The sequence below is a fragment of the Acanthochromis polyacanthus genome, chromosome 16, assembly GCF_021347895.1.
Source record: "Acanthochromis polyacanthus isolate Apoly-LR-REF ecotype Palm Island chromosome 16, KAUST_Apoly_ChrSc, whole genome shotgun sequence".
Taxonomy (NCBI): domain Eukaryota; kingdom Metazoa; phylum Chordata; class Actinopteri; family Pomacentridae; genus Acanthochromis; species Acanthochromis polyacanthus.
In genome coordinates, this window is record NC_067128.1 from 21,673,337 (window position 1) to 21,697,423 (window position 24,087).

The 24,087-nt window shown below is 38.9% G+C and overlaps 1 protein-coding gene across 2 annotated transcripts in view; it reads left to right on the plus strand.

Annotated features, from left to right (window-relative positions):
- The window catches only part of lama2 (laminin, alpha 2), a 351,505-nt gene that overhangs the window by 274,334 nt on the left and 53,084 nt on the right, over positions 1-24,087 (plus strand). For both annotated transcript variants that reach the window (XM_051960749.1, XM_051960750.1), the window contains exons 39-44: positions 10,710-10,872; positions 19,442-19,520; positions 19,633-19,764; positions 21,039-21,155; positions 21,417-21,580; positions 23,281-23,419. In XM_051960749.1, the coding sequence (XP_051816709.1) occupies positions 10,710-10,872; positions 19,442-19,520; positions 19,633-19,764; positions 21,039-21,155; positions 21,417-21,580; positions 23,281-23,419 (794 nt within the window). The remainder of the gene's footprint in view (positions 1-10,709; positions 10,873-19,441; positions 19,521-19,632; positions 19,765-21,038; positions 21,156-21,416; positions 21,581-23,280; positions 23,420-24,087) is intronic.

Sequence of the window (24,087 nt, forward strand, 5' to 3'; positions counted from 1 at the left end):
GTCACCCACCAAGATAATAGGCTCACTTTGCCTTATTTAGTTTTGCAACTAGTTAGTGAGTAACGTGCAGGTTCCCTGGGAGGATGGCTTTATGTGGCAACAAACGGTCAGCACAAGCTCAATGGTGCTGCCACATGTATACATGTATGGTTGGTAGAGCGCACATGTTGCTCAAACATAAATGTTAGCACACATGCATACAGCCATATTGTAGTCTGTTATTGGTAAATGTAAGCCCACTATTTTCCCTTCAGGGTTTTGTTTTCCATTAAGTCTGAAGCAAAGCTTCTGGCTCTTTTGCTGATACATGTTCAAATGTGTTCACCATCTAGTTGTTGTGTGTGGTACTTTTGCACAGATATTTTACCTTGCTGATCCCCAGCATTTTTGGGGTATTTTTTTTGCTGTCTGTCACATTTTTGCTCATATTGGGCTTGTTTTTCTCAATATAAAGTCCTACACCTCTGTGGCAACATTACCAACCATATCTAGAAGGAGAGACCTCAGAAATGTCTTTTACAGTATAAAAAAGTTATATATACATATATATATATATATATATATATATGCATGCATTCATGGAAAAAAGTTATTAGACCACTCTTGTTTTCTTCAATTTCTTGTTCATTTTAATGACCGGTACTCCTAAAGGTATATTACCTGAAGAATACAATGAACACAACAAAACAATGCAACTGATTACATAATACTTTATGTCCTATTTGATATGCTCAAGCTAAATTGTATTCCCATGGTAAATAAGCATCACTGCATATGCAAAGGCCTAGAGTGGTTTCCTGCTGACATTCAAACCATAGCACAACTCAGAAGTTGTCAGCTCTCACAAAATGCCTAAAACTAAACAATTATGTGAAGCCACAAAGGCAGCCATCTTGGCACTGCTGAAAATTGGCACGAGTGAGAGACAGGTAGTCAAAAATCTGAAGATCTTCAAAATAGTCATTCATTATACCAAGAAAAAACAAGCCAAACATGGTTCTACCAAATTGCTAGCTGGTCGCAGCAGGAAGCGTCTTTTTACCCCACGAGATGACCGTGCACTTATCAGTTCCTGTGTCAGGAATCGTCCTCAGACCTCCAGGGACCTTAAAAATGAGTGGGCACTGTGGAGAAATGTGACTTGTTTGGCAAGGAGAGTTGGAAACCGACTTCTTGAAGCTGGTCTGAAGTCGCACAGGGAACAGAAGAAGCCCTTCATCAACGAAAGGCAAAAGAAAGCCCGGTTACTCTTTGATGGGGAGCACAAGGATTGGACTGCTGATGACTGGGCTAAGGTTCTCTTCGCTGATGAATCCAATTTTCAGTTGTTGCCCACTCCAGCCAACTTACTGGTAAGGAAGAAGCCTGGAAAAGCCTACAAACCAGACTGTCTTGCCCCTACAGTAAAACATGGGGGTGGATCAGTGATGATCTGGGGTTGTTTCAGTATGGGTGGAACAGGGCAACTGCAATTGTGTGAAGGGTGAATGAACCAGGTCATGTACAGGGCTACTCTTGAAAACAGTCTTCTTCCATCAGCTGGGAAACAATTTCCTGCCTTGAATGACTAGATTTTCCAACAAGACAATGCCCTTTGCCACACGGCAAGGTCAGTTAAAGCCTTGATGGAGTACCAGAACACTGGAACCATGCCTTGGCCTTCTCAATCACCAGATTTAACTCCAATTGAAAACTTGTGAAAAATTATCATCAACGCAAAATGGAGAACCACAAGCCCAAAAACAAAGTAAATTTGTTTGAATTTGTGCTACAGTAATGGGCTGCTGTGACAGCAGAACAATGTCAGCTATAACCTTAATAGTTTGTTACTTTTTCTCTCTGGGCTTATGACTACAAACCTTGTCATAATCCTAGACATAATCATTTTTTCCAAAAGTATCGGTTAGTGGTAAAGTAGTAAATATTTCATTAAGTAAATGCCTGTTTGTGTTGACATCTCCTTGTCATTTTACACTTGTTTGTTCAAGTTTTTTATAGACTTGATGTTTTTAATTTTGCCAGTTCTAGGTTTAAATGCTTCTGTAAAATTTCCTGAGATACAAAACTTTGTGCTTCTGTACAGATGGTTCACTCTGGTAGTGATGGCTTCAGAAACAGCACCTCTCTCTCTCTTTCACACACACACAAACACGCACACACACACACACACACACACACACACACACACACACACACAGAGTCTGGTCTGCTATTCCCGTGGGGACTTACCAGTGACTCCCATTCATATCTAACTCGTAACCCTTACCCTAACACTAACCTTAACCCAGACCGAAACAATGCCTAACCTTAAAGAAACGTTTTTTGCACTTTTACATTTTTAGTAACAACAACATGACCAAGAAAACACTCTTTCCACCCGTGGGGACCTCATTTCCCCCACTGTGACACGAGTCCCCACCGAGATAGCACGTAGTCAGGTCAAAGTCCCCACCAAAATAGATAAACACGTACACTCACACACACACGCTAATGCACGCACGCGCACACACACATTTGTACTTCTATATTAGTGAGGACATCCATAAGCGTAATGCATTTCCTAGAGCCTTACCCTAACCTTAACTATCACAACTGATTACCTAAACTTAATCCTTACCCTAACCCTAACCAAACCTCAATTCATTCCTGTTCTCTATAAACAAGTCTTCACCCTCAAACATGGCTGTTTCAAAGTGAGGACCGGCCAAAATGTCCTCACTTTGTAAAAATGTCCTCACTTTCATAGTTAAATGCAGAAAATGGTCCTCACAGTGTAGCAAGTGCAAGAACACACACACACACACACACACACACACACACACACACACACACTGTGTTTTCCTATCCTTGTGGGGATCTACCATTGACTTCCATTCATATCTAACCCCTAACCCTAACCCAACCCTAACCTTAACCCAGACCAAAACAATGCCTAACCCTAAAGAAACGTTTTTGCATTTTTACTTTTTTCAGTAACAACAACATGGCCAAGAAAACACTGTTTCCCTTCATGGGGACCCAAATGAGGTCCCCACAAATGACATTTCTTTTGGTTTTCCTATGGTTGTGAGGACATTAGGTCCCCACAACAATAGCCACCACCTGATCACACACACACACACACACACACACACACACACACACACACACACACACACACACACACACACACACACACACACACACAAATACACTCTGCAAAATACACTCTGCATGTATAACCAGCAGGTAGTTGTTGCATCTTCTTGCCGGTGCAGCTGCAGCAGCTCCTCCCTCTTCCCCTTCATCAGTGGCTGTGTGACCAGCTTGCGATGTATTTTTCTCTTGTGATATCTCAGAAAAAAAAACCCCACAAATGTTGCACAGGAAAGGCTATCACTGAAATCTGAAAAATGGCTTTGTGCAGTGATTCCAAACCATCAGTGTCCTCCCATGAGGGGATTAGTATTTTCTCAGTGCACAAGAGTTGTGCAGCTCTTGTCTTCCACACTTCAACTGACCATCTTCAGGGAGGAGTGGCATTTTGCAGGTCATTTTGGCCTTTGATGCTTGTTTTTAGTGGCTGTCATGACTCACACCCCATTTAGTCAGTATGTTGCTTCTCTGTGTTCCATGTCAGTGTTAAAGATTGTGTTTTTTCAGTGATATGTAAAAAGGAAGGAGATTTTTTAAATAAGTTTAGTCAGGAATGACGGTTTGTGTTCCAGCATGGGCCTGGGGTATTTCTGTGTGAAGTTTGCATGTTCTCCATGTGCATGTATGGGTTCTCACCTCCCACAGTCCAAAAACATGCTGAGGTTAATTGATTATTCTAAATTGACGGTAGGTGTGAATGTGAGTGTGACTGTTAGAGTCTATGTGTAGCCCTGTGATAGACTGGTGACCTGTCCAGGATGTCCCCTGCCTTCATGCTAAGTCAACTGGGATAGATTCCAGTCCCCCATGACCCAAATGAGGATTTAATGATGGATGGATGATGGATGGATGATGGATGGATGGATGGATGGATGGATGGATGGATGGATGGATGGATGGGTTCAAGTGGTTCCTATTGACTTCAGAAACAGTTGTTAACCTAACAGTCCCTACGCTACATCCACCTACTTACTTTTTCTGGAACTTTTTTTTGTGCGGATGAAATCTTCTATGGGATCATGAAACTGTAAATGTTTCAACAACATTCGGTTATCCCAAGCTGTTTCTTGACATTTTTCTGTGTGGTAGCTCATAAGTTGAGCTTAAGATGGAAATAAGACCCTGACGTCATAATAAAACAAAAACATAAAAAGTGTTTGAACATCTGTATTTCCATTACAGCTAAACAAACTTTATCTGCTGTTCAAAGCTCCACGGCAAGCAAGTAACTGGATCAAAGTCACCCCCTGTTGTCCAATGTGTTGTCCTGTATGTTTACTGTTTCAACAAATGCTCCTTTCAGACTATCAAAATAATATGTTTGGTGGAAATAGTTATATGTAGTGCAAAGACCGTGTATATTCCAATAATCTCTTTTTTTCCACCTTTAAAGGTCCTATGTACACAGTCACTATTTCATCCTTGTTCCATTGTCTGACAACAGACCACAAAAGTATGAAAACAAGACATGAGCGCAGTACTCCACCAAGACTGCTCATTTCCCCATATGGCATTATCAGAAATGCAGCATTTGTTTATTGGTTATTGATGATTAGAAATCACAGCAACATAGAATGTAGCTATTTAATATAGATGTACCCACAAACAAAATGACTGTGTTGAGCACAGGCATGTGTTATGTATCAGTATGTTATGTACAGATACCAAATCGTGTGACCTAAATATGTAGCGGGCAGTGGGAATTAATGGGAACACCTTTACATTTTAATCAATTGTTCCATGTCTCATTCCTGACGGATAATTCCCGATAAATCTGCAGAAGTTGATTTGTAGTAAGATGGCTATCATGTGATCATCAGCAGGCAGCTGATTAAGTGTTCACTTGTTGTCATAGTTAGTGACGCCATGCGGCGGCTATCTCGCAATGATACAGAAATCTTGAACAAATCCGTGGATCCAAACTATAAACAACATCACTGTCAAAACCTAATGACTTGATCCTTGCATCATTTCTGATATTCCCTGAAAATTTCATCCACATTTGTTTGTCCCTTTTTGAGTAACGTTGCTCACAGACAGACAGATAGACAAATCATCGATCATCACATAACTCCACTGTGTTCCTTGGCAGAGTAATAAGAACAGCTTTATTGAGAATTTGGCTGTATTAAAATACAGTACACCTAATCCCAGTTTGTAGGTGGTTGGGGGCTTGAGTTATGGGAAAAGTAAGTGTCTTCAAATTCGCAGCTATTATTTTGCAACTCCAAGTTAATAGCATACAAAACACAATCAACATAGATTTTTACCATATTGAGAATTAAAATCTGCAGTCAACAGAAATCTGGACAGAGCAAATAGGTAGAAACGAATAAATAAAACATTTAACATTTGCCCAATAATACCAACAAATAGTGCCTACCCCAGCTTTAACTTAACCCTGGACAGCTCTAATTGAGTTCTAGTTTGACTTAGCAGGTATAAATGTGTTTTTAAGTGACTCTTCCTCCCATACAGTGATGTTGAAAGAACTAATGCGCTTCATGTAAAACTGTGCAGTTCACATAATTAGTTATTTTGATTAGTGTTATGAATTTTTTATGACTTCTGGGATAAAATGAAAGTTACCAGACCAACACATTCTGACTGGCGGTGATGAAACTGTCCTCTCCTTGTTTTTGCTCGTAGCTCTCTGGCCCTCTGCCTAATCACAGTGTGATTATGGTTGTGTGTGTGTGTGTGTGTGTGTGTGTGTGTGTGTGTGTGTGTGTGTGTGTGTGTGTGTGTGTGTGTGTGTGTGTGTGTGTGTGTGTGTGTGTGAGAGAAGAGGAAAAGAGAGAGACTGTGCCGTGGCTCACTGGATGATTGAGAGTAGCAATTAGAGACTTAATTAGTGGCTATCACAAACACACACATGTACACACCAGATACACAAACACTGATGCCAGTGTGCACACATTTATGCAACTGCGCACTCACAGCCACACACACACACACACACACACACACACACACACACACACACACACACACACACATAATGAGGCAAGAAAATACTGTACGCTCTTTCCTCAATGTGCGTGCACGTGTTTACTAGATACTATAATATGATTCCATCCACGTTTTAAGTGTTTAATTGGCTTTTAAATCCCACTATGTAATTATATGGTTGTGACACACACTTGCAGATTCACAGACACACACACACACACACACACACACACACACACACACACACACAAATACAAACTCAACATGTGCGCACAAATACACATGCAGTACAGCTGTTCATTAGCATGATGGCTTTACTTCTGTCTTGGCGCTAATCACATCATGTTTACATTTCAAATGAAAGGAAATGCTGCATTGCCACCACACACACACACACACACACACACACGCACACACACACACACACACACACACACAAACATTATTTAAGTTTCAACGTGCTTTAATCACACCATGTTTACATTTCAAATGAGAAAGGCATGCACCATCAATTCAGACACTAACAGCTTGTTGCACACACATCTACGTGTTGGAAATTCACACACACTCTCCCCCCTTATGTTTTGCTCTCGCACAGACACGTCTGCTCTCACAGATACACATACCCGCTGCTCATTAAGTTCCAGCAGTTTGAGTATTATTCAAGTGAGCCTTGGAGTGTTTTAGTGTGGTTTCGTCATTGATTGGTTTGAGATTTCACTGCTTTTAATTTGATAAAAGCAGGGCAAACATGAAGTCTGCCAAAATCACTGGCTTTGAATGGTGTTAAAACAGAGCGTGTGTGTTTGTGTGTGTCTGACTCTCAGCGTGTGTCTGTGTTTAAATGAGAGAAGATCAAATGGTGTGATTTTGTCTTTCTTTCTGTTTGAGCCTGTGAAGTTGAGACATGACAGAGTCTAAAGACAGTGTCCATCACTGTTGTACTGTACATCTGTTTACTGGTGGTACATTTGTTTAAAATACCAACATGCTCTACTGGATGATACTGTGTGCATATACATGATTTTTTTTTATTTCCGTATGTTTGAACATCGGTTTTGTAGCTGTTGCCATGGGATAGAACAAAGTAATGTTTGGTCTATTTTTTGTTTGCATTGTTGGTTTTTTAATCAGTTTACTGTGGGCCCCAATTCTTCCTCCAGTTTTTATTCAATTTTGAATGCTGCCTTTATCCAATGTATACTAACTAGACAATGCAGCCGCTACGTGCATTTATTCCATAAAAATGGAAATATACAGGTATATAAAAGTCTGGTTGATATTCATGAACAGAACATATAAACACTTTCTTTACAGCCAAACCAATGAATGATTTATTGGTCAGGAATGAAGAATTATTGGCTAGATTGACATTAATGTTGAAAAAACCTTCTTGGTGCTCTGAGGATGAATCCTACTGATTTTGGGGATCCCCTGACCTTACCTGGTCATCATGAATCAACATTTCTTTTTGTTCAGTACTTGACTTTATGACAAAATACCTGCAAAATGAATGTTAGACTCTTCAGTTTTAGCCACATTTATGATTCTAATGTTTGTGAACAAAAATGTTAAACTATGATGGTGAAACTGTGTTGTCTGGAAAACACATCTCCAAGATTTCAGTCCTAGATGATCTGCTGACCGTATTTACTGACACTAACAGCAGACATGATATATTCCTCCAGGTCACATATTTCCGGGGTAGCAAAAAGATATTTGGCCTTGTGTCATCATTCTGTGAGCAGCCATGATCTTTTTACTCCGCCAAGGAAAGTGGTGGAGTTGTGTGACGATCTTAATATGTTTGTCTGTCTGCCTATTGGCAACATTAGTCAAAAACAGATTTGTGGATCCATGGATTTGTTAAAGATTTCTGTATCATTGGGAGATAGCATAACAGTGTCACTGTAACTATGACTACCAGTGAACACTATGACCGCTGCCTGCCTGATGATCATGATTGCGGTCCTACTACAAATCGACTGCTGTTGACCACAAATTGTTTAAAGACTTCGTCTGTCGGAAATCGTGCAACGACTGAGCACCCTTGGCAGAGTACTGCGCTCTCTGAGTACTTTTCTTGTTCTGTACTGCAGACAACATGAGCTTGAGGACATCAGGGCATTGTGAAAGTGAAAGTGGGTTACCTCAGTGAGAAGTTGGAGGTGTGCAGCCTGTTGCCTGCAGCTGTTCTTCTCACAGCTCACTGTAGCTGCTCCTTCTCGTTCTGTTATTCCCTGCAATATTTCAAACTGATCTGCAGTTGAAAATGCCCAAAATGACTGTTGTCTTGATTTGTAGATGCAGTTTTGTTGAATGACAGCATTAAATGCCAAGCTTACAGACTTAATTATGAAACAATTACAAGAAATAAAACAAGTTTAAGTCAACTCGTGTTGTGGTAGTTAACCCACCGAACTCCAACTAGTGTTTTGTCGTGTTTTTACTCACTGTTGGCTCATTTTTCATAAGAATACAGAGTTCTGCACGTCTATGGAACCAGCACAAACATTGCTAGAAATAGGGACTACTAAAAAATCCTGCTGTGTGTGCTATAGGCATTTTATTACAACAGTTTTACTTAGTTTCCATATTTGTCTCCTATCCGCTTACAGCTTGCAGTTCAGCCAAATAATCACAGATTTTTTTTTGTCACTGTTGGTTTGCTGCAGAGTCAGTCATCACTAGTTAGTTGTCCTGAGTGCCACAACATTTTGCAATCTGTACAACTGGTGCAAACACTGCGACAGAACAAAGTTATTCATGTCAGGTTTTTATGCATAAATTAGGTACATTTTCACAAGTGAACTGAACCTCACACACAAATACTTCAATGAATCTTAGAGTTGCAAATCTTTCTGTTTTTACAGTTGATGGCTCTGAAAAAGTGTGATTATTTTTTTAAAAGCAAAACATACCTTTTAAACCAGTCAGTATTTTTTGGACTTCATAAGGTTACATGCTGTAAATGTAAAACTGCAGCAGCAGGAAGTGTTTAGTTTGTACTAGCTGTAACCCAATGCAGAATTTTTCTGGGAATGTGACCATAGATACCCATTTTGTGATACTGCAAATATATAAATATGCAACACTCTAATCACCAAGTCATAAGCAAAATCCTCATTTTGTTACCTAATTAGGTGGTATTGATTTATCAGCCATTTACCTGAATGAAAATCTTTGAGATTGCCGCTTTAGCATTTAGCTCAAAGAAACACTTTGCAAAACTATAGATTCATGGAGCAGCCAACATTGCTGTTGTGTATTTTTCTTGTTATAATATCAGTTCATAAACTAGCATTATGTAATGTAAAACTAGTTGCTTGTGGTACCAAATTCAGGGAGAATTAACACCCAAATCTGCAGCTCGAAATCGCTTTTTCAAATCTCTCTTAGCTTATTCACATTGCTAACATTGATTGATTAACATTACCTACCTAGTATCAAATTCCAGACACAAAACTGGTAACTATTTTGAGAAAAAGGTGACCATCTAACCAAAGCTAACAAGACAGATGTTTTTCCCAGGAGATGATAAAGAACAAAACTGATTTAAAACAGAGAATTAATATCTCACTATTTGAATTGTGGGCTGCACAGTGACTTGGTGGTTAGCACTTTCGCCTTGCAAGCTACAACAGTGGTCCCCAACCACTGAGTGGCGAACCTCCAGTCATTTGGTACCTGGCCGTACAGAGAGGAAAGAAACGTTTTATTTCATATTTTATTTCTGATGGCGTCCGAAGGGGTGTTTCAATTTGAAAAATGACTAGATTGTCTTCCTCGTTGCTACCATCTGTGCTTGTTTCCAGCACTTGATGTTAAATGAAGCCGTCAATCTGCCAAATTTTTTGAAAAAAAAAAACAACCATCTCTGGAGAGCTTCTTTTAAAAGAGGGTGAGCTTTGATGCTGACACAGAAGTAAATAAATACTTAAATAAGTAAGTACTCCGGCTTCCTCCCACAATCCAAACACAAATTGGTATTTTACTGAGGTTAATTAGTAACTCTAAATTGTCTGTAGGTGTGAATGTGAGTGTCATTGTTTGTCTCTATGTGTAGCCCTGTGATAGACTGGTGACCCGCCCAGGGTGTCCCCTGCCTTCACCCTTGCCTGACTCCAGCCCCTCATGACCCTACAGAGGATTAAATGGTGAATCAATAATGGATAGACTCGGATAGACTACAGCCCCCCATAACCCTAATGAGGATTAAGCGCTGTATAGATAATGGATGGATGGATATTTGAATTGATGGCAAACAAGAAAACCAACTTTATAAACTGATGACCGGTTTGTGTGTCTCAGCTGTTTGTGCAGGACCTCTGACCAAAAATTTTGGCCAAAAGTTGATTAGTTCAGCTAATTTAAGCTACCAAGCAACTCAAATATCAACAAAATGATAACAAAGGTACTTAAAGACATTTATACCTCTGCATTCACCAAGTTTTGTTTTTGTTGTTTGTGAATAATAAAGAAGTTTCACTATTTCCCACAGGAATTATCAGCAAAAGTGAAATAATTTTACTTTTAGTGCTTGTATAACTGTAACTACAAGAAATGAATGTGCCCATCTGCAGTATCCTCACAGCCGTCTCCCTGTGCGTCTGTGTGTCCAGACCTCCAATCTAAGGCTGCCGAGCTGAACCAGACGCTCTCACGGAGAGATGGAACTCCAGACAAAAGCCTGAGCGAGATGAAGGAGGAGATCCAGGCCATGCTAACTGAGATGAGAAAACGACAGCTGGGAGGGAAGAAAGGCATTGCAGAGGAGGAGAAGGAGTATGGAAACACACAAACACACAAACACACAGAGGTCATGTATCTCTCTCCCACACACAACAGAAACACAGATTTTGAGAAAACCTAGCCAACAGACTAGTCTTTGTTTCAGATACATGCAGCTGAGTGCACACAGACTATCATAGGTGTTAATTTCTTAATGAAAGAGTGAAAATGTGCCAAAAATTGTGTTTGGAAGAGGAAAATACTGAGTATATTTGCTGTTGTGCACTTTTTCATTTTAATATTTTGTGACTTGTCATGGGTTTTGTTAGTAAAGTTTGTTAGTTGTAAGATTCGCTTATGTATGTTTTTTTAAAGTATACACTACCGTTCAAAAGTTTGGGGTCACCCAGACAATTTCATGTTTTCCATGAAAACAGACACTTTTTTTATGTGCTAACATGATTGCACAAGGGTTTTCTAATCATCAGTTATCCTTTCAAGACAATTAACTAACACAATTGCCACGGTTACATGGAGTTTTTCATTTGAAATTAACTCCTTCGGTATCAACTCATTCGGAATTAAAAGTTTTGTTCTTCGAGTATACATGGAAATATTAATTTCGAATTACAGTTTACATGGACCGCACATTTATTCCCCTTCCTTAATTCCGCTGTAACGCTTGGGCGTTGGAAAGGATTCTGATTAAACAGGGAGTGGACGTGATGTATCCCTGTTTACCAAAAGAAAACAAACTCCATTTGCCACAACATTTCTTTTCCCCAACAACACGGAAGAACAACTAATAAGTACACTTTTTTTGTTTGAAGTTGTTTGGCTTATTTTATAGGTGAAGTGAGAGACTGACAGGAAACAGGGGAGAAGAATAGGGGGAAGACATGCAGCAAAGCGCCACAAGCAGGAATTGAACTGGAGCTGCTGCGTCAGGGACCAGCCCCTATACATGGTTCATTATGGAGTAAGATTACTGTCAAAAGTATTCATCCACAATTCTAACCATTCGTATTCGTAATGTTAAACGTTTGTATGTTAATAAAAAATGTGTACACAAAATTCTGCTGTCATATGCATGAGTTTGATAAATTAAGGGTTAGGATTGTTTTTACGAGTATGAACCTAAAAGTTGTGAGTGCAACTCTAATTTCTACGACTACGAAGTCTTCCCTGTGAGGACGAATTCAAGTTTATGGGTACGAGTAGAAAAATACTGGAATGACGTCACATAGGTCACAGGGGAAGGTAATCGAACACAGATTGCTCCAAACGCGCATGCGCCATTTATAAAGAGTAGACGCCGGGTGGACCCGGTGGACCTACCGGGGCAGGTGACGCCTCACAGGTCAAGTAAATAACACATCCAACTTCTTGTAATTTATTTATTTCATGAAACTGTACTGTTTTAATTGATATACAGTTTATGGACGAAAGACGGTACTGCTTAGCTTGCACGCTAACGAGCCGGGCCGGTGACACATTAGCCTTCTAATGCAAGGAGGCTAATGAGGAGGCTAAGGAGGCTTAATAACAAAACAAACATAATTTGAGATTATGAATCGTGGCAATTGGCGTATGAATCAGCCCATTGTACAGCCTAAATTGCTGTAAATTAAGTCCAGTTTTAGTTCTTTGCAAACTCAGACACGTGCATTAGTTTAGTTTACAATGAATCTGGCGGAGTTCGGTAAAGTTGGAAAGATATTCACAGATTCGGACTTCCGGCATCAATAACTCATGAGATATATGTTGTCAAAACATGAACGATGCCTCTTTCAAATCGTTGTAAGGTAGACAATGTGCTACAAGGCCAATTTTATCAAAAGTCGCTGTATTTCAAGCTACAGAAATAACATTGGCGTCTATGAGCAGCCGGCGGTGCAACGAGTGAACAGGGACCGTCTGCAAATAGCAAAACCGCTGCAACAGCGAAAAGAGACACTACACATATATTCAATAACTTCACTGTAGAGCCACCAAAATCACTGGAGCCATGAATGGGCTCTTGCTGGTCAAACTACAACTCTTGCTTTGGCGCTAAATTAAAAATCTGAATTTTAAGGAATTTTTATGTTTTGTATGATTATTTTATGAGTATTAAAATGGCACTTTTCTTCATGTATGTGGTATATTTTATATAACACACAGGAAAAATGGCATAAGGGCATAGTGTACTTGCTGTGACCTGTGCTGGTCAGACCGTCAGGTTTATTACCTCCAAGTATTGTCTGTACAGTCCTTAACTAGAAAAATATTACTCTCAATTTAACATTATGGTATAAATGAATCAATTGACACTGAAACTTTGCAATAAAGTGTCTTATCGTCTTTCTTCTCAATCATCAGTACTTGAGGTGACAGTCTAAACAGTTTGTTTGGTATATTGGCGTTATCTGATACTCTCTTTGGTAAGGATTGTAAATTCCATTACTATACAGAATTATGTGTTTGGACAAACAAGTACAGTCATACGCCAATTGCCACGATTCATAATCTCAAATTATGTTTGTTTTGTTATTAAGCCTCCTTAGCCTCCTCATTAGCCTCCTTGCATTAGAAGGCTAATGTGTCACCGGCCCGGCTCGTTAGCGTGCAAGCTAAGCAGTACCGTCTTTCGTCCATAAACTGTATATCAATTAAAACAGTAGTTTCATGAAATAAATAAATTACAAGAAGTTGGATGTGTTATTTACTTGACCTGTGAGGCGTCACCTGCCCCGGTAGGTCCACCGGGTCCACCCGGCGTCTACTCTTTATAAATGGCGCATGCGCGTTTGGAGCAATCTGTGTTCGATTACCTTCCCCTGTGACCTATGTGACGTCATTCCAGTATTTTTCTACTCGTACCCATAAACTTGAATTCGTCCTCACAGGGAAGACTTCGTAGTCGTAGAAATTAGAGTTGCACTCACAACTTTTAGGTTCATACTCGTAAAAACAATCCTAACCCTTAATTTATCAAACTCATGCATATGACAGCAGAATTTTGTGTACACATTTTTTATTAACATACAAACGTTTAACATTACGAATACGAATGGTTAGAATTGTGGATGAATACTTTTGACAGTAATCTTATTCCATAGTTCATCCGCTTAACCAATTAAGCCATACAGGCGCTCTTGGCTTTGCTTTTTATTGTTGTTTTGAAACAGCAACTCGACAAAGGTTGCAGAACGTGTACGTCGCTACGTCCTCGCTACGTTAGGAGCCAAGCATTCGCAGAATGACCAGAATTAACTGAAGCAGAATTAAATGTATACATGTCTCAAACGTACACCGGAATTAGTTTATTCGGAATTAACATCGGAATAAACCAGGTAGTTCATTCAGAATGAAGTTTGTTCGTAATGAACTTTTTAAATTCGGAATTAAGTGTTTACAAGGACTTTTTAAAGCGGAATTAACTTTTATTCCTAATGAAAGAAGAATAACAATTCCCATGTAAACCCACTGAATGAACCATTAGAACACAGGAGTGATGGTTGCTGGAAATGTTCCTCTGTATCCCTATGTAAATATTCTTTTAAAAATCAGCTGTTTTCAGCTAGAATAATCATTTACGACATTAACAATGTCAGACTGGAATTCTGATTAATTTCATGCCTTTCTTTCAAAAATAAGGACATTTCTAAGTGACTCCAAACTTTTGAATGGTAGCGTATGTTTGAGCTAAATTGACCAAAATCCCCATTCCGCCCACACATTTACACCCATCTGTCTTGTTTTCACTTATATTATTGCATTCACCTTGTGTGTTTGTTGTGCTTGTTGTTTTGTGGGGTGTTTCTCCACTACACAGAGAGAGATGGAAGAGCAGACAAGAGGAGTATGTGTACAGTTTTCCTTCTAAAATCCTTAAAAATATTTTTAGTAAATTACAAACTTGAAAAAACTAAAATGCCAGGGAGCTACGATGTTTGTAATTGCTGCTTTACATTCAAATATTTTATAATTTACATTTTTCTCACCATATTTCAGTACATGGTATCCATATTATGCATTTAGGTGCTGTTTTACCTTGTGTTCTGTTTAACTCACTGGTTTTTCTTTGCATTTACATTAAGAAAGTTAGCCAAGACTCTCATGATACTAGTGCAAAATCATTGACGAGCATCCACTCTGCAGAACTTTTTTCCAAGGCACTGCCTTTTGCAGCAGTTTAAGTGGAGATGTCTGCACTGTGTTTCCTCATGTAATGGCAGATTTGATGTTCACAGTGATTCAGACACTTGTTTCAATTAGAGTCTAATTGATTTGTTATCATACAGAAATGAATGGAACTCAGTGAATGCCTGGAACGGTACGAAAAAAATCGCAGTAATTTATAAAACAACACAATGCTCAGTATTGTTTGGAAAGCGGTTAGCTGATATGACAAGGACTTGAATTTGCAGGATTTGCAGTTAAAGGGGTCATAACATAAAAAGTAATCCTTTCTTTGATTGGTTTCTTTCTATGATTTCTTCTTTTCTTTTCCCTTTTTTGGCACTGGAGACATCAGGAGTAAATGCTTTCCACCGTGCAGACATCTCATTGCTTCATATCCTGAAGCCATGACTTGCTGATGTTTAACAGTGGTTTTTCACTTTGTTGCGCTCGCTCACTTTCTCTGTCTCAAGGCATTTGATGGAATTAGTAATTTGTTCACTTCATCCCTCCTTCCCCTTCTCTCTGTCTGTCTCTTTTGGCAGTAAATGTTGACGAGGCCGATGAGTTAATTAAAAGTATTACCGTAGGGGCAGAAACACAGAGAGACGTAAAGATAGAAGGAATGTGTAGTGAGAAGGAATATCAGAGGGAGAGGAGAACAACTGACAGATGAACAGTTAGAAGTAGTGGGAGAGTGTAGAAGAAAAAGGGGGCAAAGAGAAATTTTCCACTGTCACTGAAAGACTTGTCCATCAGCCTGCAGTTGATTATTTGACCTAACCCTTGATTAAGAATTCAACCACCCAAAATCGGAAGTACCAACAAATACTAAATGGATGCTTCAATGAACTGAGCAAAGCTGACACTGTTGTGCAAGTTTCATGTTAAATATATTATCATTTTGTATGTATATATTTTTTCGCTGAAAATTTTGTACACAAGCTGCAAATTTGACTTGGTATTTATATCCAATAGCATATTCCTATGTAGCATAATCTAGAAACCATCAGAAGGGTAATGGCTAGATATCCCTCCCCTTGTTTTTTTTTAACAAATTTATATGCTGCTTTCTTCTTGCTATTCCCCACAGGGTTCATTAAAGTTTCATCAGATCAAATCATTACCTTGCAAATATCCCCACAACTGTGTGAAATTGTCCTCTGAGTGATGTTAACTGGAGGAAACTAGATCCATGTTGTCCTAATTAATGCTGAAGGTGAAAAATAAGACTCATTAAAGGATGCAATAGTAAACATATGGTTATTAAACTGTTTTAAATGCTGTAAAGTGAGTATGTATTTTAAAAGTTCGTGTCATAGCAAAATATAACAAGAAAAGCACTCAGAGAGTGCAATACTCTGCAAGTACTCCCCAAGGTTGCTCAGTCGTCGTATCATTTCTGATCACTTGAAAAAATGTGTGACAGAAATCACGGCACCATAGAATGTGGCCATTTAATATAAATGTACCCAATTACCTTGCGCTGAGCACAGGTGTGTTATGCATTTGTACATTATGTATGGATACCAAATCACGTGACCTAAATATGTAGAGAGCGATGGGAATTGATGGGACTCCGAAACACCCCCACAATTTAATCAATTGTTCCTATTGTCATTTCCGATGACATTTCCGATAAGTCCCAATGAGTCCACAGCAGTGGATTTGTAGTAGAATCGCAATTATGTGACCGTCAGCAGGCAGCTGACATAGTATTCACATGTTGTCATAGTTACAGTGACGCTGTGCTGCTGTCTCACAATGACACAGAAATCTTGAACAAATCTATGAATCCAAACTATTAGTCACATCACTGCCAAAATCAAATATTTTGGTGCTTGTGTCATTTCTGACCTTCTCTGAAAATTTCATTCAAATCCGTTTGTCCGTTTTTTAATAATGTTGCTAACAGACAAACAGACAGACAAACAGATGGACAAATGTACGCCAGTCATCACATAACTCTGCTGTTCCTTAGTGGAGTGATGAGAAAATTTGGAAAAAACTTACGGTTGCATTGCAAATTTTGATAGGTGGATCAAATAAGCGGAAATCAATGAGTTAGTTCCGGCAGTTAGCTTGAGCCTCCTGTTAAACTCACATGGCATATATTATTCAAAAGAAGAGTTAAGGAAACCATATATGTTAAACTATCTGTAAAAGTAATCAGTTATAACCATAGAAGCCTCTTGGATGAGAGTTAAAATATCTTCAAGAAGCAAAAAGAGTCCAGCTGCCGTATATTGAACCTCTTAGAACAGGTGTGTCAAACTCATCTTAGGTCAGGGGCCACATGGAGCACAAGCTGACCTCAAGTGGGTCGCACCAGTCACAACATCATAATCTATAAATAACCACAGCTCCAAATGTTTCCCTTTGTTTTCGTGGAAAAAGGTACATTCTGGAAATGTTCACAATTAATCTTTTTAAGATAAGATAAGATAAGATAAGATTATTGTCAGGCGCCCAGATAGCTCAGCTGACTGAGCGGGCAACCCATGAACATGTGTCAAATGTAGCCCAAGGCCATTTACTGCATGTCATTTCCACACTCTTCTACCCATGTTTCCTGTCTCTCTCTCCACTGTTCTATATAATTAAAGCCAAAATAAAAGGAAGAAAGCTTTTTTGTCATTGTACACAGTGTACAGTTATATTCTGGATGACTTTCTCCCTTTCAAACATACAAGATAAATAAGTTAAGAAAATAAAATAAGAATAAAAAGTAACTAAATAGTGGAGTAAAAGATGTAAATAGAAGTTTTTACAAAAACATGTACAAAAACTATGCAAGTGGCAGCATAGAATAAAAGAACGGAGCATTGCAAAAGTGATGCAGTGGCAGATAGTGCAAAACATTATGAACAACCTGAAATTTCTGAAGACAATTTTTTTTTTTGAAAGTTCAGTTTCAATAGTATTATGCCTCAATTTATGTATCATTTACACATGAATTGCAGCTTAAAGATGCAGTGTGTCTACAAAAGCACAAAACACTCTGTCACACATATCTGGAACTGAGCAATACAGTATTTTACTTCATGATTAAAACAACTTGTCAAGGTTTAGAAATTACAATTTGCAGTTGATGTCATGTCTGTAGTTTTTACACTTTTGCAAAGTCATCCGGTGGGCCAGATTGGACCCTCTGGTGGGCCGGTTTTGGCGGGCTGTATGTTTGACACCCCTATTGTAGAATTATGAAGTTGCTCTGACTAATAAAACATTTTCACTGTGATGGAAATGTTCTCTTCTAGGATGAATGTCCCCGTCCATGGGGTACAAGGTGTCTCTCCATAGTTGGAGTATAAAAATGATGTGAATTGTATGTTATAGCCTGAACTGACATTTCCTCCACCATCAGACTTGGAGAATCAAAGTCAATGTGCAATTAAGCTGTTCCAGTAGCGTGATCGCCAAATACCATGCTACGAAACTTTATATTGGTTTCATTGGTTAATTTCTATTTCGTCTGCATCTAAGAAGACATCATCATATAGTGCTCTGCTTACTTTGCATTCTTGCTAACGTAAAAGCTCTACACTCAGTTGCTGCTACTGTTACGCCTACCCCAAAATGCACATGTAGCATCTGAGTCTACCATACCCTACGGAGAAAATTACTAATATCTCTGCTCACTCTCAGCTGCTCTGAGCTTGTTAATTCCTTGTGGGGAGGGATGAGATTGTTGCCTACATGCCAAATGCTAAGATTATACAAATACCCTACATAAATACTCTACATTTGCATTCAGTCCATCCCACGTCAGTGGGCTGATAAAGCTGTAGTTAGGGAAGGATGACAAATGCATAGCAAAGCTGTGAATTATTAATGAATGCTCCTTAAATGCTCCTTAAATAAGCCTGATGATAGTTTAAAGTTCCTTCTATAATCCATCCAACTCTGAATAGTTGTATGGCTTGCTCTGGATGCCTGTTGCATTCATTTTAATGCGTACTCTCTGTAATGCAAAATGTATGTCTTAGAATGTCTTTATTAAACAGACACATTTCTAAGGCCTTGTGGTTTGTTTTTAATTTTTCTTTAGAATCATGTTATGTCCCAGTTTTATCTGTTGGTGTTATTAATGTAGAATGTCAGTGTCCATTAGCACATGTTGCTTTACTGGCCCATCCCCTCACATACAACCACACCACCATTAGTGCAATATTTGAAAAGCTTTACATTGCTACAATTTATTCTAACTTAGCCTGAGGGCTCAATAGCAGAAAGTGTGCAGTTTCATTCCACTATTTCAATTTTCAGTCATATGGAGTGATTGTTGTCTTAACATGAATAGAATCTCTGTTGCACATCACAGCAACTCCCTCCTCTCTTCTCTCTTGTGTGAATTGTAGTATTCACATGTACAAAAGTATATCACTGTTCCACTAAACCACAATTAACATTGTGTGACATGTAAATAAGCTAATCCCTCCTCTTGTTCTTCTTTCAGTCTAGCAGAGGAGCTCTATCAGAAAGTCAAAAGAATGTTTGGTGACCCCTATCAAGCCACAGAAGACCTAAAAGCAGAGGTGATTATAGCTTTTCTTTTTTATAAAACTTTGCAAATAATTTTTGCTATTTTGCCTTTAGTTTCACTGAAGGAATAACATTAAGTTAATACCTCCTTATCTTCTTTTCAAGATAAAAGAGAAGCTCTCAGACCATGAGAAAAAGCTCCAAGAGGCCCAGGATCTGCTCAACTCTGCTCAGGGACAGACGAGGCAGGCTGGCTCACTGGCTGAACAAAACCAAGCTAACCTTACAGCACTGGAGGTGCAGACACACACAAATTTTACATATTTATCATAAGTCAATGTGCTTGAATGCTAAATCACATCTGTATAGTCTTCTGAGTGTGTAGTGTAAATAACTTGTGTTTAGGTGATTTGCTATTTAAATTGTGACAAGAATAAGAACTATTTGCCATTTTACTGCCCCACTGACCAGCAATGACCAATGACCAACAATTTTCATTGATGAACTGAGAATTAATGTGCAGTTTCCCCACTTGAAACAGGATGATTTCATCTATACAACTTTGAGTTGGACTCCACTCATTGACCAAACAGTTGCTTTTTTCTGTCCCTTCTTTTATTATGTGGTTAGCTGTTTTAGTTTAGCAAGTAGCAACAAAGTGACGTGTACAAGATGACGATTTTACCAGACGACTAGTTGATAAGTGAAAAAGGTGAAAAACCTTTAAACAGAAACACATAAGAACAATATTCACATTATTGCAGCTCTTTGTAAATAATAACAAACACTTCCATATATGCAACAATTACATCTCATTGACATAAATGTTATTTTACCCAATTTACACTGCTTTTCAAAAGTTTGGGGTCACCCAGACACTTTTATTCATGTGCTAACATAATTCACAGGGGTTTTCTATTCACCAATTAGCCTTTCAACACCATTTGCTAACACAATGTAGCATTAGAACACAGGAGTGATGGTTGCTGGAAATGGGCCTCTGTACCCCTATGTAAATATTCCATTAAAAATCAGCTGTTTCCACCGAGAGTACTCATTTGCCACATTAGTAATGTCTGGACTGTATTTCTGATTAATTTAATGCTATCTTCATTGAAAATAAGGACATTCCTGAGTGACCCCTAACCTTTGAATGATAGTGTATACTTGATTGACCTTATGCATGCATGGGTTTTCTCCAGGTTCTCCAGCTTCCTCCCAAAGTCCAAAAACAAGCTGAGGTTAATTGATAATTCTGAATTGTCCATAGATGTGAATGGTGAGCATGACTGTTTGTCTGTATATGTGGCCCTGTGACAGACTGGTGACCTGTCCAAGGTGTCTCCTGCCTTCACCTAAAGTCTGCTGTGATGCAATCCAGCCCTCCGTGATCCTAATGAGGATTAAGCGGTCTATTGATGATGGATGGATATACTTGATTGAAAAGACTATGAATTTCAGCTACAAAACAATAGAAGGATCAATCTGGATATGAATGTGCTACAACATGTTCATGTTTTGACATTATTAGAACATGTCACAGCTATTGTTTCTGGTTTGTTTTCTTGCAGAGGAAGCGGTCTGCAGTCAGTGGGGTGAAGGAAGAAGCACAGAAAGTACTTGGAGAAGGAGAGCGCCTACTGGAGGAAGCAAACCAACTTTCTGATAACATCAACAAGGAGTTAGAGGTACAAAGTCAAACCTAGTACAAACCTGATGGACTCTTGTCACTTTTTAAAACATCTGTCTGCTGTTGAATATTCTGAGGTCAGGAATTTGAAGTAGTTTAATATATTTTATTTTCAAGAAATACAAATATATTGTTTCTGTAATAAGTAAGTACTTTGCTGTCAGTGACAATATGGCAATAGCAAATACGAACAGAGAAGCTGATGTCTCAACTCCATATCACCAAACATGCCTCTAAAGCCTGTATTTTCTGCCTGTAGGACTTGGAGGAGATGGAGAGAGAGCTCGGTCCTCTTCATAACCAACTAGATGATAAAGTCACACATCTCACCAATGGTCTGAGTGATGGCAGCCTGGCTAATCATGTGCACGATGCAGAGGAGCATGCCAAACAGCTGAACGAATCTGCAGCCATTTTAGATGGGTAAATGCAGTGTATCACCACACATTAATACGTGTTTATACCTTTACTCCAAGGAAGCCCTGTAATTACTGCTTAATTCACATGGACTGTGCGTGATAAAAATGTATACTTAATATACAAATTATTCGTAGTATCATACTACCCTATTTCAGCACAAATTAATCAAATACAGGATTTAGAACTGTTAAAGGCATGAGCAGTTAAAATCAACTGCACAGATGTGATTTTATTAAAAAAACATGAATTGTCAGCTGAGAAAAGGATTGGTGGCAACAGTCCTATGAGCAATGCTAATGTGCTGTTTTTATGGATGAGGTGTCACTGAAACTGCTTGATAATGCTACCTCCGGTGTCATTGTCAGCTTAACAGTTCCGATCAGATCAAATACAGCGTTAAACAGAAGTGAGTAAAGCCCAGTCCAAAATGATCTAAAATTGGAACACTTTATAATAACTGCTTCACCTCTCAGTTATACAGTAAAGTATCTGTTTATGGCTAACAACAGTTCAATTCAATTCAAGGAATGAATGTTTTTTTTAGGAATGACAAGGAAACATATAACATACATTGGCATACATGCATGGATAGATGATGTATACAAAGTGGTGAATAATGATACAGAGTGGCTGGGGATATACAGATAAAACCAACATTGACTGATTCATAAGTTTACTGTTGTGGCGTAAGGCTCTGGCATTAAATATACAACATATATAGCTCATAGTAAGATCTAAAGAGAGTGAATTCAATGCAGTAATGGAATATATAGAACCATAGGTAATTAGAGAAGGGCTCAGTGCATCAAGAAACATCCCGCTGCAGCCTAGGCCCATAGCAGCAAAACAAGGGGCATAACAAGGGACGTCGAAGAAGAAATGAGTTGTGCCCCGTACATGCGGACGCCAACCGACCCCCTCAGGGTCACCCAAGTCAGCCCTAACTAGAAGCTTTGTCAAAAAGGAAGGTTTTAAGCCTGGTCTTAAACTTAGAAAAGGTGTCTGCCTCCTGAGCCCAAACTGGGAGCTGTTTCCACAGGAGAGGCGCCTGATGACTGACGGCTCTGCCTCCCATTCTACTTTTACAAATTATGGGAACTACCAGTAAATCTGCAGTCTGAGAGTGAGGAGTTGTGCTAGGATCACATGGTACTATAAGGCTTTTAAGATATGATGGAGATTGATCATTAAGAGCTTTGTATTTCAGGAGGAGGATTTTAAATTATTTTATAGACTTCACAGGAAGCCAGTGAAGAGAAGCCAGTATAGGAAGAATATGATCTCTTGTGCTAACTACCGTCAGTACTCTGGCTGTAGCGTTTTGGATCAACTGTATATGTTTAAGGGAGTTTTTGGGACATTCTGATTGTAAGGAATTGCAATAGTCAAGCCTGGAAGTAACAAATGCATGGACTAGTTTTTCTGCATCACTCTGAGACACGATGTTCCTGATTATTACAATATTTTTCAGGTGAAAGAAGGAAGTCCTACAGACTTGTTTTATGTGTGAGTTAAAGGACGTCCTGGTCAAAGATAGCTGCAAGGTTCCTTACACATTTTAGATTTACATTAAAGTGATGTTGAACAGGCATGTCATCACTTCTGTTGTGTATTGTACATTGTGTTATGTATTTCTTCATAAACTGCAGTGCTTTGAAATGCAATTACCACAGATATTTTTTTCCTCTTCCCTGTTCTCACAGCATTTTGGCTGAAGCTAAAAACCTCTCCTTCAATGCAACAGCTGCTTTCAATGCCTACAGTAACATTAAAGCAAATGTTGATGCAGCAGAGAAAGAGGCAAAGGCAGCCAAACAGACAGCAAGCGAGGCACTGGCACTGGTAAGAGAATGTAAACCTGCATAACACAGACTGCAGAACAAATTTCAAGTTGTCTAATTTTCCATATTTTCAAATCCTTCTCCATTGCACATTGTAGACAGTAAATTATTCCCCCCCAAAAGCTGCAGTGTAAATATGTTTATGCTCAATGTAATCAACCTCATATTCAGGTTCTGTATACATACTGTAGATACCCAACACCATGAAAGTGTACTCTCAGCACAAAAGATGGTGTGTATGCATGTGTTTGTGTGTCTTGCATGCAGTAACAGGAATGTAAGCTTGTGCTCCCTATTAGTCATGGCCGAGAGATCAAAGCATTCCTCTGTCCCTCTTCTTCCCTTCTTTTTCCCCTCTCCTGCTTTCATTATCATGACTACACACACCTGAAATATTTCTTTTCCTTCCTCTTGCCTTCTTCTATTTATTGTCATGCTTTTTTCCTCTCTCTTTTCCTTTCTATTTGTTTTTCTTTCTGCTTTCCTTCTCATCTCTCATTTTCTCTTCCCATTTATTGCATGATAGTTTATTTTCTCGTCTGTTTTTTAATTTTAATTTCCTGTGAGCCAATTTATGTATCTATCCCTTTCCTCCCAGCATTTCACCATTTTCTTTTGAAATCATTACACTTGCTTGTATTTTTTCACCTTGTGTCTTTATTTTTTGTT